Genomic DNA, 17,711 nt, shown 5'->3' on the forward strand with positions numbered 1-17,711 from the left:
TCGACCCCATTGCCTATACTCTCACTAACCCATTTATCCTCCAATAGTTGTTTATATCTTACCCTAACTGCCTCCTCTTTTAGTTTATACACCTTCACCTCTCTTACTTGCTGCTTCTATTTTCCTTGTATCCCATCTACCTTTTACTCTCACTGTAGCTACAACTAGAAAGTGATCTGATATATCTGTGGCCTCTATAAACATGTACATCCTGAAGTCTACTCAACAGTCTTTTAGCTACCAAGAGTTCATTAAATAGATGCCTTTATTTAATGAACTTTTAACAGTTATTAGCCCAAGAAAATCAGTCTGCGTGGCTTGGAATGATTTTTTCCAGTACTGTAGTTGCTGGTGCCACAATGAACCTTGGAAAGAAAGCTGTACCCAAGTATGCCAAGAATTTGATTCACCACAAGTTTAAATCATTGTTTTCCACATAATGAATAATAACAGTCCCTGTATGAACACAAAATGCTCTCAAATCTACTTCATACCCACATTGGAACCCTTCAGAAGAGAACCAAAAATAAGGAGTACAGTCCATACAGTAACAGCCACTGCATGTACAGAGTGATTAACAGCCATTGTAAATACACAGAGGTGTTTTATCTGTGCAGACCACAGCTACCCTAAGACAGTTACAGCCAGCATGGCTTTAGGCATCAGTAAACACAGTAACTATCCTCCCGTGTAAGTCTTGACCAGAGAAAATACTGGCTAACTTGCATACCGTAGCCTCATAGTAAGCAGCATATTAATATCAGTTTCTATATTGAAACTCAAGATCTAAGGTAGTAAATGATACAACATTTCATATGCCACAAAAATAAATTTTATTCATAATATTCTCTACTTGCTAACCTAGACACTAGAGACCAAAAATAGCCACAAGATATCTGAAGATCTGAAGAACTTAAGATTGAGTAAGTTATTGTTATTTTGGCTAGAAGCAGCAACTGACTGTGTATGGCACAAGCAAGGCATTGAGAAGTCAGCACGATGAATTATAATGAAGCCAGCACAAAATGGCTAATGTATGCCACATTGCAGCAAGTATTAAGAGAGTATGGTATGTACGTAGGGAAGACAAGTCACCCAGTGTGTGCTATAATGAAGCAATTATCAAGAGAGTATGGTATGTACTAAGGGAAGACAGTCACTCAGTAAGCTATAATAAAGCAAGTATCAGGAGACTATGGTATGTACCAAGGGAAGACAGCCACCCAATGTGTGCTATAATGAAGTATCAGGAGAGTATAGAGTATATTTAAGGAAGACAGCCACCCAGTATGTGCTACAATGAAGCAACAGGAGAGTACATGTATAGTGTATACCTAGGGAAGACAGCCACCCAGTATGTGCTATAATGAAGCATCAGGAGAGTATAGTGTATACCTAAGGAAAACAGCCACCTAGTGGGCTATTATGAAGCAAGTACGTATCAGGCAAGTATGGTATGTACTGAGAGAAGACAGCCACTGATTAACTAAAACATAAGCATGCATGGATTGGAAAAGATAAATTGGCTGGTGCTGTATTAAGTTATCCCAGCAATTTGAAAAGGCAAATCAAAGAAGTGTACTGTATTCAAAAAAGAAAAAGTTCAATGTTATTACATAGTTTCTTTTGCATGGGAAACTGTGTGGCTCTTGTGCCATACACAGACCAAATGACTGTCTGCACCTTACTTACTCTGTGGTAATCCCACAAATAACACTAGTTCGGAGCTTGATCAAAAACTAATAAGACATATATGATTATTTGGCAATCTCCTTAATCTTTGATCATAAAAAGCTAAACATTTTCACAGGTGGATATGATTCTTCATCCAAACTCTTTAGTAGAGATCTTTCAATGCTAAGCAAAATGCTACAGGTTTTCTTGACTTAATCTATATCTTCATCTTCAAGATATTAATTTGGCCTCAAAAGGTCCTGTGGAAATGCTTCTTAAATTATACACTACAGGGAAAGTGACTTAGATTGTAGTCTACTTCTCTACTCGAGTCCAGTGGAAAACTTACTAACTACACAGAGTAATGCCTCATGACAAAGTTAAATTGTATACTATGCATGGATATACATGATGTCTATAGGTATAATTGTAATGAATTTACAATTCGAATATTTGTATCACTGAATTGTATCAATCATAATTCATTGCAATTGTTGTTTAAAAACCACAAAATGTACTAATTAGCAACATCTCATGTATCTGAGAATCAATTAATTTTTTTGATTACACAGCAAACCTTATCAATCTATGACATTATTTTAAAATCTATTAAAATATAATATTACATTGGATTTTTTTATATATCTGGATCTCAGACAGATGAAATAATGCTGCATCCTTAAGACATGCTTGAGTTGGCAAACCTGCTGCAAGTTAGTTACTTTCCCACTAAGACGCAAGAAGAGAATCGGGAGGACCTTTTTGTCTCCCAGATGCATACACAGAAATCACAAGTATCAGGTAACATAGGACCTTATAGCTAACAAGGAGAGACAACGCTCTGCTGATTTATTAGGTTTGGGCCCGTTCTTCACATTTTGATGTGTTTAACATTAGTTGCATAAGGGTTGCAGTAAAATGAAGCGACCACTGTTCAGCGTGTCGCATACGATCGATAAGGGACTTCTTACATATCAAGTGAGGTCTGACTGAATTTTTATTGTAATGAACAACATTTCATGCTGTTATGATAAATTGCTTTATTTATTTTATATCATTTTAATGAAACCAAACTGTGAATGCATAAAAATTAAATATATCTGGTTACCGTCATAAAGAAATCTGGATACAGAAATGAATCAGTTACCTGTTTGTTTGTCATTTTCTTGGCAATTTAAAAAATACATATTGTAACAAAAATATGATTTAAAATAAAAAATGATTCTTGTGAAGTTTAAAATATTGCCAGTGTCCAGTGATTTGTGGCAGTTGTAAAACTAAGCACTGTATGCCATATTAAAACAAATACAATTGTAGGACTCTATCAAATTGGCATACTGATCTTAACTGTATACCCCTAAACCTAAACCTAAAATTTCTCACAATGTTCAACTCCAAGAAAAAAGAGAATGGTAGCATGGATTCAAAGAAAATACCGGGATGACAAATTACAAACAAAAGAAGAAAGCGTAAGACTCAACATGGTTTTACTCAGGTTGATAAAGTAGTGAGCTTCTTACTGTCTAACCTCTAAAAGTTAATTTTCAGAATCCTGTGTGGGTAATGTGCACACCACAATAACTGTGACAGAGGCTAATTTTTGCTTGACATTGAATATTAAACAATTTATACCAAAATCTTGGCTACACTTGGGCGAGTAAGGTTGCAATTTTTCTACAATAAAACATGCAAGATTCTCATTTCAGTTGAGAAACAAACAGGCTCAAATTGCATTTCTCTACAGTAATATTATGGAAAAAAATGCATGTGTTTTGTGGGTGAAATCACCGGTGGGAAATTATTTCCCGTAATTATGAAGAACACTAAGTACACATCTCCTTATTACACGTGTGAGTGTATGTGGACACTAAAGACTGATACACATACATGTGTGTACTTAACACTGGTAAGACTGACACACGTGTGTACTTAACACTGGTAAGATTGATACACTTACATGTGTGTACTTAACACTAGTAAGATTACTTCACTTACAAGTGTTGTGTACTTTACACACAAGATTGGTTCACTTATGTGTGTGCTTAACACTAGCAAGATTGGTTCACTTACACGTGTGTACTTTACACACATAAGACCAATACACTTACATGTGTGTACTTAATACTAATAAGACTAATACACTGTATGTATCTACAGCACTACAACATTTTATTGAATATAAGCCCTTAAAATATAAATTTAACTCCATTTAAATAATATTTCTTCAACTTACCTAGAGATATATATTAATATATATGTTATTAATCTATCAGTTATTGTTCATAAGAAATACCATGACTTAAAGTTGCATCATATTAATGATACAAGAAATATCTACGAGAGAACCAACCAACATGCACAAGTCTTCAACACATGCCTTGAATTTTGCTGCTGGTAATGCTGGAACAAGATTACGCGTGTGCCAACCAACTATGAGTGATAAGTAGAATCTAAAACACTGACGGCATTATGCACGATTGGTAACAAGGTAAAATGCATGTTGATGACAATGTGTGGTTACAATATACAATGACGAAGATAATGGATGGACCAGGGAGTACTCAGTGGCATTAGCGAGAGGTATAGATTTCTGAGTCTCCTGTGGTTGTCTTCACTCTACATTTTAAAGAAACTCAATTGGAATACCTTAATCCAAGTCATACTTGACTATGCAATGTAAAAATTACTGTACCATGACCTACTACTATAAAAAATAAATATTGTATATCAATTAGTAATAGCAACCAATTCATATTAACAACTATAATATTATATATACAGTACCTAGATTGTGCAGAACTTCTAGTTAAAATATTTGTAAAAGGATCAAGGTACTGTACTGCACTCACCTAATGACATATTTTACAGCACTGTATACTGAACTTGCCTCTCTCTTCTTTTCTTAATTGTTTACTACCATCTTCTTACCGTTTTTATCTACTTGTGTTGTTAATACCTTTGTATGTGGTTATAAATTCTTCAATGAAAACCAGAAATTCAGATATATCTAAGGTTAATGTTGTGAACGATGATACTTGATATTCAAAATAATGAAGCTTTAAACCAGCTACAACATAACTGAGATGAGAATAGTCTAAATATACCAGTCTGCTCTAACATAACACGGCCAATGGTACATAATACAGATGAACAAAAAAGATTCAACGTGCCATTAAAAATCTGATGTCTTAAAAATATCACTTCCAAACTACTTATGTAGATATACAATATGTCAATGATTTGTATATGCTATAAGACCCTATTTATAAGACTCTATATTAAGCAAGAAACTCCCATCACCCACACTGTTCACCATAACTATTACTTCACATATAGAATTCTAAGCAAATTAAAGAATTTGATATCTTTAAACTTAATAATACCTACAATAATCTCCATATCTGAAATGCAGGTCTCCCATATACTTTGACATAAAAAAATATACAATCTCAATAAAAAAATATTACAGGAGCTTTTCACTTTTGGAATGTCAAACCAAAGTAACATAACTTTCTCTAAAGGATTTTATTATCGTTAATCTGAAGGTTTGATACTAATGTTAAGTGCTCACCTTAATCCCTTCTCTTTCAAGTGGTAGAAATTAATATCTTTTGCTCACGCACTGAGCAGGTGAAATCAGTGATAAAAAACAAAAAGTCTTATCTATGAAAAATATTTTGCTTGACTGGTGAAGTAATCTGCAGGACTATTTTATCTTCCTTCATAACAAAACATACCATACTAAGCAATGTTTTATTAGGAAGGTCATGGTTGTGGAAAAAAAAAGCAATGTTTGGAGAGTGTCATGCCACTCATGCTGGTCTACACCCATTATCTTAAATATTACTTTTTTTTTTTTTTTCAAAAATACTGAAAAGTTATTTCTCAAACATTACAAATCTAAATATATTTCAGTAAGAAAAAATAACTGTGAAAATTATTTGTAATATTTCACATGAGCTAAAGAGTTTCTTAATTGAGTAAAACACTATCAGTAACATTGCATCTCACCACAAACTACAAGATCATACACCTACAAATGTTCATACACTACCTTAGTTAGCCAAAGGATACAATGAATTAATAAGATACTGCTTCCTGCAATGACTGGAGAATACAGAAACTACCATGTGTGACCCCTAACCTACATCAACACTGTCCATCACTGAGCAACGTTTCGGTCTGCCGGAAAGTTATAACTTGATGCATGGCTTATATTCAATAACATATGGCAACACTGCTAAGATGAGCATACCTGCATGTGTACAATGATAAGATCTAAAGAAACTAAAATATCATGGGGTGAATATCACTACACAGCTTAACAACCATGTCTGTTACAGCTGGGAATGAGGGTAGCATGACCTGACTGAACAGACTTGGCATAAGGAAAGGAAAGTTCGGCTCTAGTGTACAGGCATAAGAAGAGGAGCCTCATTTTCAAGAACAGAAAAAAACAAAAACAAAAATAGCCTGGTTCAAGTGAACTGACATAACCGAAGTAGCGAGCCTGGTCCTGGTGAACTAACACGGAGAACAGGGAAATCTGTGGTCCTGGTGATGGACACAGCAAATAGACCAGTGCTCCAGAGATCTAGGCCAGCTCACTTCACTAAACTACTCATATAGGAATGTTTGTTTTACAGAGGTACATGAATTATTCGGGCAAAAATTAAATTCCACACGAAAAATTATAAAATCCTCATTATAATTAAATATCTCTACTTGTCAAACATACAACAATACACTTGGAGCACAATATATGGATATAAAAACTCAAGTTCTTACATTCTAGTTCGAGGAAAAATAATGATAATGACTATTTCCAACACAGTATAGAAGACAGCCTTGACACATGTTTGTGTGAGGGAGGGTGAAGACACTGTACACCTCCTATTATGCACTAATGGCTTTGGGGATTTGCTAAGAATGTGACCTAAGCTTATGATGCACATGCAAGTCTCAGCAAATGGCCTAAGGTTATGATGCTTATTGTTAAAACTGGATGAATTTTTCATGCAAATTTCAGCATATAACTAAGCTAATGATGTCAATGCTTGGCACAATATACATTAAAGTTTACAATTAAAATGTTCTGATATAGCATAGCTCGCCTTATATAAATATCCTCCATTATGATGTCAATCCCACTTTGTAAGTATTTAGCCCACAAACATAAATTTATCTTTATAGGCTAAATAAACACCATTACAAGCCATGTACATATCACACAACCTCTAGTGGTATTAATGATTTAAATATATTTTACTTGCTTTGAATATTTGCCATTTTGGAAAATCATATTCATTCCAAAGAAGTCTCCCTTATGAAAATAAGAACAGAAACAACATTGTTAAGAAAAATTTCAACTACATTCAATAATAAACAGCATTCAAGGAAAGATGTATTCTAAGAGTGCATGCAGCCACTGCTGAGACATGTTAAAACATCATATACTGTAGGTCAATAGAGATATAAGTGTGAGGTCTGACAGAGTAAGGATAGCCAAAAAATGTAGGCTTTACATTCACCTTTACAGTGTTGAGAGCCAACTAACATCTGGCCTATCCAGATACCTGTTTCATTCTATTAATATTTCATAAAAAAAATTTAACCAGTATTCTGATTAATCATGGGCACAAGACTTTTGACAAAATTGCAAATTACAACAAATATGCAAAAATATCAAAACCTCATTATCCTTAATTATAGACTGGCTAATTGCATCTTAGAAAATTATGGTTATGTGCTAGCTGAAAGCTGCTATGCCATTCTGAGGTTTAGGTTCTGTAAGGAGACACAACTAACAGGGATGTAAGTGATGTGGAGTGATTTCTGAGACTAATATGAGGTCTAAGTACATAAGATCTTTCAACTGGAAAGGCCTGCCCAGTGATTCTTTTGTGCAAATGGGCTAAAATTATAGAAAAAAGGCAATATCATATAAAGGTACAATGCATTTATATGACCCTCATGCTAACATATCATGCATGTTATTCTAGGTTTGTAAAGTCAATGCAGAAGAAATACACAGCTGTGGGTGTACATATTCTACTTCTTTTATAAACACTGTCATCAAAATATCAAGAGATTCCTCAAATGTCACATCTGGATGCTTAGTTTCTACAAAGCGCTTCCTAGAAATGGCTGTAAAATATAGCTGGTGATAGCAACACCTACCACACATAACATCCATGGCCTAAGAAGGTTGTACTGCTTGCTACAACAGTGGCCCCCACACCAGACCGACGCTATTTCTCATCACCTACACGATTGTACTGTCACAAACATCCACAACCTACATGATCCATTCAACAGATGGAGCCAAAGGCATTCAATGTGACCTAGAGACAAACTGTCAACACAGGGATTCAACCTACAGGAAATTAATGTTAATAACAAGTGTAACCTGCAGACAACCAACTGTGACCAGATACTCACACCAACAGGTGAATACAGGTCACAAACTGTCACCATCAGGTGTGAGCTGAAGGTCACAAACTGTCACCATCAGGTGTGAGCTGAAGGTCACAAACTGTGACTAACAAATGTGATCTAGAGCCCAAAACTACCACAAACAATTCTGACCTTCAGGCCATAAACTGCCACATACAGCTGTTTCTTACAGCAAAAATCTGCCAAATAAGAAAAATGAAGTCAGATTTTGTCACCACCATCATCAAGTGAAACTGCTAACCGTCTGTCACCCCCCAACATGAAGCAACACTGGCAATAATTTTGTCACCACCATCACATTATCATGTGATATTGGCAACAACTTTGTCACCACCATCACATCATGAAGTGACACTGGTAACAATGTTGTCAAGAATCTCTTGCTAGCAATACTGGCAAGTCCTGTCACCACCAATCACTTTTTGAAGTGATATTGGAAACAGTTTTCCTAGTTGGCAGATGATCTTTCTGCAAGCTAGAAGAGAAATCTCTAATGGGGGTCATATTGCAAGCATCACTGACAGCTTACAGACAAATGACAATCAGTAACATACATGGCCTATAACAAGACCAATTACTAGTGGCCTACAAAAGACAATGTCCTGTTTACAATGTCCACAGCTATGAGTGGTCATACTTATCAGCCTTCAGGTGCCCATGTGTCAGCTTTATAAGTAGGTGCACAACCACTTTTCCTTACTTTACTTAAGCCTTATCAGGTACTTGTTTGGTGGTCAAACCCAGTAAGCAGACCACATAGGCTAACTGTATTTCACAGTTACATACTATGGGTGTTGCCGCTGTGTTGCTGGCACATCAAAGATAATCCACCAGGAGGGGGCTTGGGGGCTTCTTTCCCTTCAAGATCTATATAATATATATATATAGATAGATATATATAATATATATATATATATATATATATATATCTATATATATATATATATATATATATATATATATATATATATATATATATATATATATATATATATATATACTATATAATATATATATATAATATATTATATATATACATATAAATTTTTGTCAAAATATCCGAACAGGGAAAGCCAAATCAACTTTGCAAAAGTTATCAACAAAATATGATATGATTATTGCCAGTAATGAACAGGGAAAAAAAGTTACTGTATTTACAAATAAATTAATCTACATGCCAATGCAAAGTGAACGCATCATGTAATATAGGATCAATAGAATATCCTAGAATCAAACATAACAATGTGTACTCTTACATACACACGCTTAAATCTCTAACGTATAATATCTAGCAAGCAACGTGTAGGAATCCACATAGTTTTATCAATACCACTTTTTTTTTGCAAAGACAATTGTACTTATACCAGCACCTTAAATCAATAAAATTCCCCTGAAACTTGACATACACAAACTTTTGCGTGTAAATCATCACAGGCTACTAAGACTGGACACAAATAGGAAGAGGTATTAAAACTTGCCTCCCATTACTAGCCTCCACCCATAGCGCTACATGTGGTGCGCAAAAGGGAACCAATCATCACTGCAACCAGAAGCGTTGTCATCATTCCCAACGATGTGGTTGCTTATTACATGGTAGGTTTCAAAAGTTCCTAAGAGAATTATACAGTAAAGGAACACCCATGTCATTAATAAATTGTTTGTGCTTTACAGAAATATTGATTAATGTAGAGCAACATTTCTTCCAAGCAAGAGTTGTATGGTCTGGTACCTATGATAAAAAAAAGATACTACAATTACATGTAGTTAACAATCATCATATTCATAAACATCATTTAAAAAATAATCTTTGATTCCTATTGGAACAACAAACAAAAAATTGCTCAATAGCCATTCCTTTGGATTCTGGAAAAACTACTCGACATTCATCTTTTCAGGTTCTTAAAATAAATACGTATCACTATCCTTAACCAACTGGGGCACATTTCTCATATAGGAAATGCCATCTAAATCTCTACATAAAATTTGTATAAAATCATTATTTTCCAAATAAAAAGGAAATTTAAGACTTTGGTAAAGACATTAAAAATAAAATCTAATTTTGACTATCACCGTGGATACTCTACCCAACACGTGATGCGTGTGTTCAAAGCAACACACTGATCACTTTTAAAAATCACCTAGAAATCTACTTTAAGCCACTCACAGGCTGTCTTCTAAAAGTGACCAAGTCACAATCATTGCTTGATACTGACAAAATATTAAGCATATACTATACTAGCTATGATTAATTTCTTAGGAAAATAAAATAATGTTTCTTAAATCAAAGAAAAATTGTATCAATTGCACTCAATGACAGAACTGATGAATGACCTTTAGAAAGCAGCCACTTTTATAAATAATTTTCCACAAAACTTGCTAGTATGTTTGTACCCAGGAAATGCAAAGCAAGAAATACATGGAACACAAACATTACTCCCTTTGTCTCCAAGTCATCTACATTATTATTTCCACAAATATCAGCATCCCTCTTGGTTCTTCAAGCAGGGCAGCCTCATAGATTTTAAATTAACCAAATTGCTGACTTGAAAGTGTAACATCACCCTGAAATTTAAACTCCATAAATTTTCACACATGGTAACACAAAACCACTAGGACGAGGAAGGTTTAATCCCATGTATCTCACTGTATACCTCTTTCTTTGGTGTACTAAAAAATATACCATTGTATGGTATAGCATCATTTTATCCCTGTACAGTACACCAAAATTTCACAGTATGGCCAAGTCACCTTTGTAGACTTTGTTCTTCAACCTTACCAATGCATTGTACAATATTATTGTACAATGTACAATAAACCTGTAAAAGTTTATTCTCTTCGCGCTCTTTTGGATCGGCCAGCATGTGGAGTCTCCACCTCGCCTACACCTCTCTTTTTCGTCATCGTCACCTGTGGGATGGTGTTTATTATAGGTAAGTGCAGTGAAAAAAATTAAAATATGTTCATTTATACACCCAAAACCCATGGATTTTCTTACATGCATTAAGACACGAAATATTTCTAGTGTAGATAACTATTCTACAAATGTAAGTGTCATAAGAGGCGACTAAAATGCCAGGAGCAAGGGGCTAGTAACCCTTTCTCCTGTATACATTACTAAAGTTAAAAAGAGAAATTTTCATTTTTCCTTTTTGGGCCACCCTGCCTCAGTGGGATGCAGCCAGTTTGTTGAAAGAAGAAAGATCAGTTTTTTCTATTTTTTTTACTGTCATCCATAAATTTGCCAGATTTACATTTGCTGCAGTTGCTATTCAGTTGATGTGCAACTCAGGTTATATGCTTGAACTACAGTATGCTCACCCCAAGGGCCTTCTCTTTCATGGAGGTTTACAGCATTTGTTCCCTGAGCCTGTACTTTGTTTCTGGTCATCTTTGCCCTTCCCCAATTTTCATATATTTGAAATAACTAGGGCTAAAGTCTAGTAAATACTTGTCAGACCAATCCTGTAGTTTGCCAAGACTGTTTTGTAACCTTTCCAGTTATGCTTCTGTTATTACAGTGGACCCCCAGTATTCGATATCATTGGTATTCGATAAATCCGGTTTTCGATGCATTTTAACGCAAAAAAATTTTCTCGGTATTCGATTGAAAACCCGGTATTCGATACGATTCGTACGAGACCTGTCCACGTGTAGCCTGAACTGCCCTGTGTGTGCTAGTGTTTACAAGCCAGCCAGTGTGTGCGCATCTAAGGATACATTCGGTACATTCCATATTATCCACATTATCACTATGTTTGGTGCTTGTTTCTGCAAAATAAGTCACCATGGGCCCCAAGAAAGCTTCTAGTGCTAACCCTTCGAGAAAAAAGTCGCTAATGACTTATGAAATGAAGAAAGAGATAATTGCAAAGTACGAAAGTGGAGTGCGTGTGTCGGAGCTGGTCAGGTTGTATAATAAACCCCAATCAATCATCTCTACTATAGTGACCAGGAAAACGGCAATCAAGGGAGCTGTTCTTGCAAAAGGTGCAACTGTGATTATGAAACAGCGACCGCAAGTGTTAGAAAATGTTGAGAGATTGTTATTGGTGTGGATAAATGAAAAACAGATAGCAGGAGATAGCATCTCTCAAGCAATCATTTGTGAAAAGGCTAGGCAGTTGCATGACGATTTGGTAAAGAAATTGCCTGCAACTAGTGGTGATGTGAGTGAATTAAGGCCAGCAAAGGTTGGTTAGAAAGATTTAAGAATCGTAGTGGCATACATAGTGTGATTAGGCATAGTGAGGCTGCCAGTTATGTTGTGCGACAGAAGTCCAGTGACTCTCAAGCTGGTCCTAGTGGCATTAAAAGAAGAAGGGAAGTAACCCCAGAAAAGGACTTGCTACCTCAAGTCCTAATGGAAGGGGATTCCCCTTCTAAACACTAACACCTCTCCCCTCCTCCCATCTCATCAATCATCACCAGATCTTCATTAACCCTTTGACTGTTTCAGGCCCCTCTCTGAAACTGTCATTCTATGTTGCTCAATTTAAAAAAAAAAAAAAAAAAAAAAAAAAAAAAATATTCTAATGAAATGATAGAGAATCTTTTCCCGATGGTAATGACACCAAAAGTTCGAAATTTGGTCGAAAACTCGTGGAATTATGCTCTCGCGAAGTTAGCGGTCTTGGCGACATATGTGTATCGGCGATTTCGCCGACTTTGGGCCCTATTTTCAGCCAATTCCATTGTTCCAGTTGACCAGACTCATAGCTATTTCTTTAGAACTCCAGTTTATCTATCAGCTGAGTACAAGAAACCTCCCATTTACTAATTTGGACTACCCAATATGGTGGTCAGAAATTGGCAATTTGGCCAATTTCACACAAACTAAAAAAGATGCCAATTTCAAAATAGGGTCCAGAATAAACAAGGTAGACATTCGTGGCACTAAAATAACATATGCTCTGTTCATTAGTCACATCTCTAGGCCCCTCTTATATTATTATTGCTTTCTATTTTGATTTTTTATTCATACAAAAAAATACAAAATTTACTGTTATGCAGACTACTGCATTATTGTAAAAATGGTATAAATAATATCAGTGCACTAGTGAAAGAATATTAGACTCCCCAGTTGACGTGTATTGGACATGTGGTGTGATTTATTTACTCCTGAACATTGGTAAAAATCGAACATTTCCGCTACTTTGAGCTCAGTTTCGAGGTAGTTTTCATCGTCAAAGTAATGAAAATCATCTCTATTTCTGTAATGTGTTTTCCATTTTATCACCTAAGACCATGAAAACGCGAATACAACGATAAATACTATACGAAAATACACCTCAAAGTCGGCGTTTTATTCCAAAAAAACGATCAGTTTTTTTTTTTCTCATTATGCAATGTGTGCTGCAGGATTTATTTTATGTGGTGCACACTGACCACACAGACCCATTCTCTCACATGTGGACCTACCAGCTTTCTCCCACTTGATTTGAAGCCGCTAGAATTATTGAGTATATATACGTCAGAAACATTGGCTCGTAAGACGTATTTATACATCGAAAACAGTCAAAGGGTTAAAGGTAAGTGTCAATTATTTTATTGTTATTGTAATTATTCTATTGCATTAAACTTAATATTTCATGTAGTAAAAATTTTTTTTTTCATACTTTTGGCTGTCTTGCACAGATTAATTTGATTTCCATTATTTCTTATGAGGAAAATTGATTCGGTTTTCGATATTATCGGTATTCGATGAGCTCTCAGGAACGGATTAATATCGAATACCGGGGGTCCACTGTATACTCACTCACTCACTCTCTCTCTCTCTCTTTCACACACTCTCCCTCTCTCTCTTTCACACAAACTCGCTCACTCTCTCACACACACACTCACTCTCACTCTCTCTCTACTTTCATTACCTTCTCACAGATCTCAAGCAGATTTGTGAGGCAGTATTTATCATCTCTAAAATCATGCTGGCTCTTATCTATAAACCCGCTCCTTTTCCGGTACTGCACTACACTTCTGATAATCCTCTCCATAAACTTCTGTAATAAACATATCAGTAACAATGGCTTGTAGTTTAACACTACCTATCTGTCCCCCCTTATTTAAATATCAGAACTACACTCAGATGCAATGTAAATCTAGTCAGGCCTTCACATTTTGCACTCTTTACACCACTGTACCTGTGCTGTTATCTAGTGAACTTTTTGCATGCTGTTTAGGTCTGTACTCACTGGATAGATGCAGATCAGACCAGAGGTTACATTCCTTCACTCTCTCACCAGTCTACAGCCTGGTGCAGGCTAACACCAAACATTCACCATGTACCCATTCCTTCAATAATAATAAGGCTTACCATCATGTCTATGACTTATTCCGCATTATCAATCTCACAATGAGCTAGTGCAATTGCTAGCAAAAGCTACTACGATACATTCCCTTTTGCCTAGTACACAAAGTTCTTTTTCATGCCTGATATTGAGCCTAGGTCCTTTGGTTGCAAGTTGGAGTTGCTACTACTCACACATTAATGGTTTACCAGTTAACCTTAAAATAAGAGTTAACACTAAATATCAAATTGGGGAGGAGGAGTATGGAAGAAGTGAATGTTTTCAGATACTTGGGAGTTGACGTTTCGGCGGATGGATTTATGAAGGATGAGGTTAATCATAGAATTGATGAGGGAAAAAAGGTGAGTGGTGCGTTGAGGTATATGTGGAGTCAAAAAATGCTATCTATGGAGGCAAAGAAGGGAATGTATGAAAGTACAGTGGTACCAACACTCTTATATGGATGTGAAACTTGGGTGGTAAATGCAGCAGCGAGGAGATGGTTGGAGGCAGTGGAGATGTCCTGTCTAAGGGCAATGTGTGGTGTAAATATTATGCAGAAAATTCGGAGTGTGGAAATTAGGAGAAGGTGCAGAGTTAATAAAAGCATTAGTCAGAGGGCAGAAGAGGGGTTGTTGAGGTGGTTTGGTCATTTAGAGAGAATGGATCAAAGTAGAATGACATGGAAAGCATATAAATCTATAGGGGAAGGAAGGAGGGGTAGGGGTCATCCTCGAAAGGGTTGGAGAGAGGGGGTAAAGGAGGTTCTGTGGGCGAGGGGCTTGGACTTCCAGCAAGCGTGCGTGAGCGTGTTAGATAGGAGTGAATGGAGACGAATGATACTTGGGACCTGACGATCTGTTGGAGTGTGAGCAGGGTAATATTTAGTGAAGGGATTCAGGGAAACTGGTTATTTTCATATAGTCGGACTTGAGTCCTGGAAATGGGAAGTACAATGCCTGCACTTTAAAGGAGGGGTTTGGGATATTGGCAGTTTGGAGGGATATGTTGTGTATCTTTATACGTATATGCTTCTAAACTGTTGTATTCTGAGCACCTCTGCAAAAACAGTGATAATGTGTGTGGTGAAAGTGTTGAATGATGATGAAAGTATTTTCTTTTTGGGGATTTTCTTTCTTTTTTGGGTCACCCTGCCTCGGTGGGAGACGGCCGACTTGTTGGAAAAAAAAAAAAAAAAAAACACTAAATTTATACTGACCTGTGACTGTGCTGTTAACTGTAGTGAAATTGCCTGTGAATTGAGTTTATCAGCAAGAAGCAAGTCCCTCAATCCACGCATCTTAGCTGATGCCAGTTTCACGGGTGGCCAACGGTGCATCATCTCACTGGGATCAATATCCTGAAGTGTAAAAATGCATTAATGCTACACTAATTTATAGACATTAATATGTGTTTAGCAACATGCTTTATTACCATTAACTACACATATACATGTACACAGACGAATGCCTTTTGTGATTACTTATATGTGACTTACTTTGTAAATACAGTGCATACAAAAGAAATTTATGCATGTTCAATGCAAAAACAACCTATACACGTGATTGTGGTGCATGCATTACACTTGTGTGTCCGCCATAGGAAATGTGGGCAGAGCTTGTGTACTGGAGCCCGTCTTGCTCCATTGTTCCCCACCATGCCACACTTCAGTGCTCTGCCAGAGCTCGGTGAGGAAGGAGGCCTGCTACGTTGTTCCTCAGTGCCCCTTTTTTTCACTCGACCATGAACTTTGCCACGCTATATCTCCACTGCAAGTGGTCAGAATGGGTCAAACTAAATATTCAATTGCAGAGAAGACCCCATGCACTCACCCTATTAGAGTAAGGCATGTCTGTGATAAGCATAGCCGCAGACCTGAAGGTGACGAGGATGGCGATTTACAGCCTCAAGAAAGCAGTTGCCACACTCCCACCTGGCACTGTACCACCCAGGAAGGGGGGCTCTGGGGCCCCCAAAAAGACTTCTCTTCGCACAAGATCCTGAAGAGGTAATTGCGAAGAGAAGTATTTTTGGGGGCCCCAGAGCCCACCTTCCTGGGTGGTACGGTGGCAGGTGGGTGTGCGGCAGCTGCTCTCTCGAGGTTGTAAATTGCCATTCTCGTCACCTTCAGGTCTGCAGCTACTCGTATCACAGACATGCCTTTCTCTAACAGGGTGAGTACATGGGTCTTCTCTGCAATTGAATATTTAGTTTGACCCATTCTGACCACTTGCAGTGGAGATATAGCGTGGCAAAGTTCGTGGTCAAGTGAAAAAAGGGGCACTGAGGAACAACGTAGCAGGCCTCCTTCCTCACCAAGCTCTGGCAGAGCACTGAAGTGTGGCATAGTGGGAAACAATGGAGCAAGATGGGCTCCAGTACACAAGCTCTGCCCACATTTCCTATGGCAGAAACGCAAGTGAAATGCATGCACCAAAATCTCGTGTATAGTTTGTTTTTGCATTGGACAATTATAGATTTCTTTTGCATGCACTGTACATTACACAGGGTCTATGCCTAAACATTATTTATGATTACTCACTACACATGGTCTGTTTATAGTAGGCATCAAATATGCATGGTCATAAGTAAGCCTTTAGCAGACTATTTACCAGACAGATTTGAAAAGTGCCAGAATAACTTTTCTATGAAAGTCAGTGCCCTTTGTCATACTGCTAGATATAAAAGAACTGGCTAAATTATTGTGATATTTCCACACTTTAATGACTGATATGGAAACTCAGTAGACTTAAATCTTAGAGAATATTTGGAAACTTATTAAGTGTAAGTTTTGTGGCATGGACATGTCCTCTAACCCCAAAATCTCGAGTGCCATGAAGTAGGTGTGGGAAGGTAATGACTTTTCTATCCTCCATAACTTATCCTCATCAGTGCCTATGACATATTTCAAAACTATATATTTACAACAAAGGGTCATGGTGAGCAGTCTTTTCCATTTACATCGATGCATAGTTATGACACCTACTGTACAGACTACAAATAGTGTACGTCTACAAATTTATTTTCTGACACTGACTCAATAATACCAACCTCTTCAGCAATATTAATACAATCAGAAGCCATGTTCCCATTCTGATCTTGTGAAGTCCTGGCCTCTGCTGCTGTCTTATCCAGTGCAGGAGGATCCTGCACTTCACTAATGTCTGAAATCAACAATGAAAGTGCATTTCAATGTCTACACAAACAGAAATCTTCACACTGCATCACAATTCTATATATTTATGGCAAATACCAACAGAGAGAGAAAATTAAAAGAACACATTTTATTGCATAAAT

General features: G+C 36.8%; 1 protein-coding gene across 1 annotated transcript in view; it reads right to left on the reverse strand.

The window, feature by feature from the left end:
- Nucleotides 1-809: 809 nt before the first annotated feature.
- Nucleotides 810-17,711, reverse strand: part of Mnn1 (menin 1) — a 48,208-nt gene continuing 31,306 nt past the window's right edge. The window contains exons 7-9 of the mRNA XM_053777507.2: nt 17,466-17,578; nt 15,634-15,774; nt 810-11,037 (exon numbers count right to left, since the gene is read on the reverse strand). Of these exons, the coding sequence (XP_053633482.2) occupies nt 10,957-11,037; nt 15,634-15,774; nt 17,466-17,578 (335 nt within the window). The 3' untranslated portion in view covers nt 810-10,956. The remainder of the gene's footprint in view (nt 11,038-15,633; nt 15,775-17,465; nt 17,579-17,711) is intronic.

This window comes from Cherax quadricarinatus, chromosome 18, assembly GCF_038502225.1.
Source record: "Cherax quadricarinatus isolate ZL_2023a chromosome 18, ASM3850222v1, whole genome shotgun sequence".
In the NCBI taxonomy this organism is placed as follows: Eukaryota; Metazoa; Arthropoda; class Malacostraca; order Decapoda; family Parastacidae; genus Cherax; species Cherax quadricarinatus.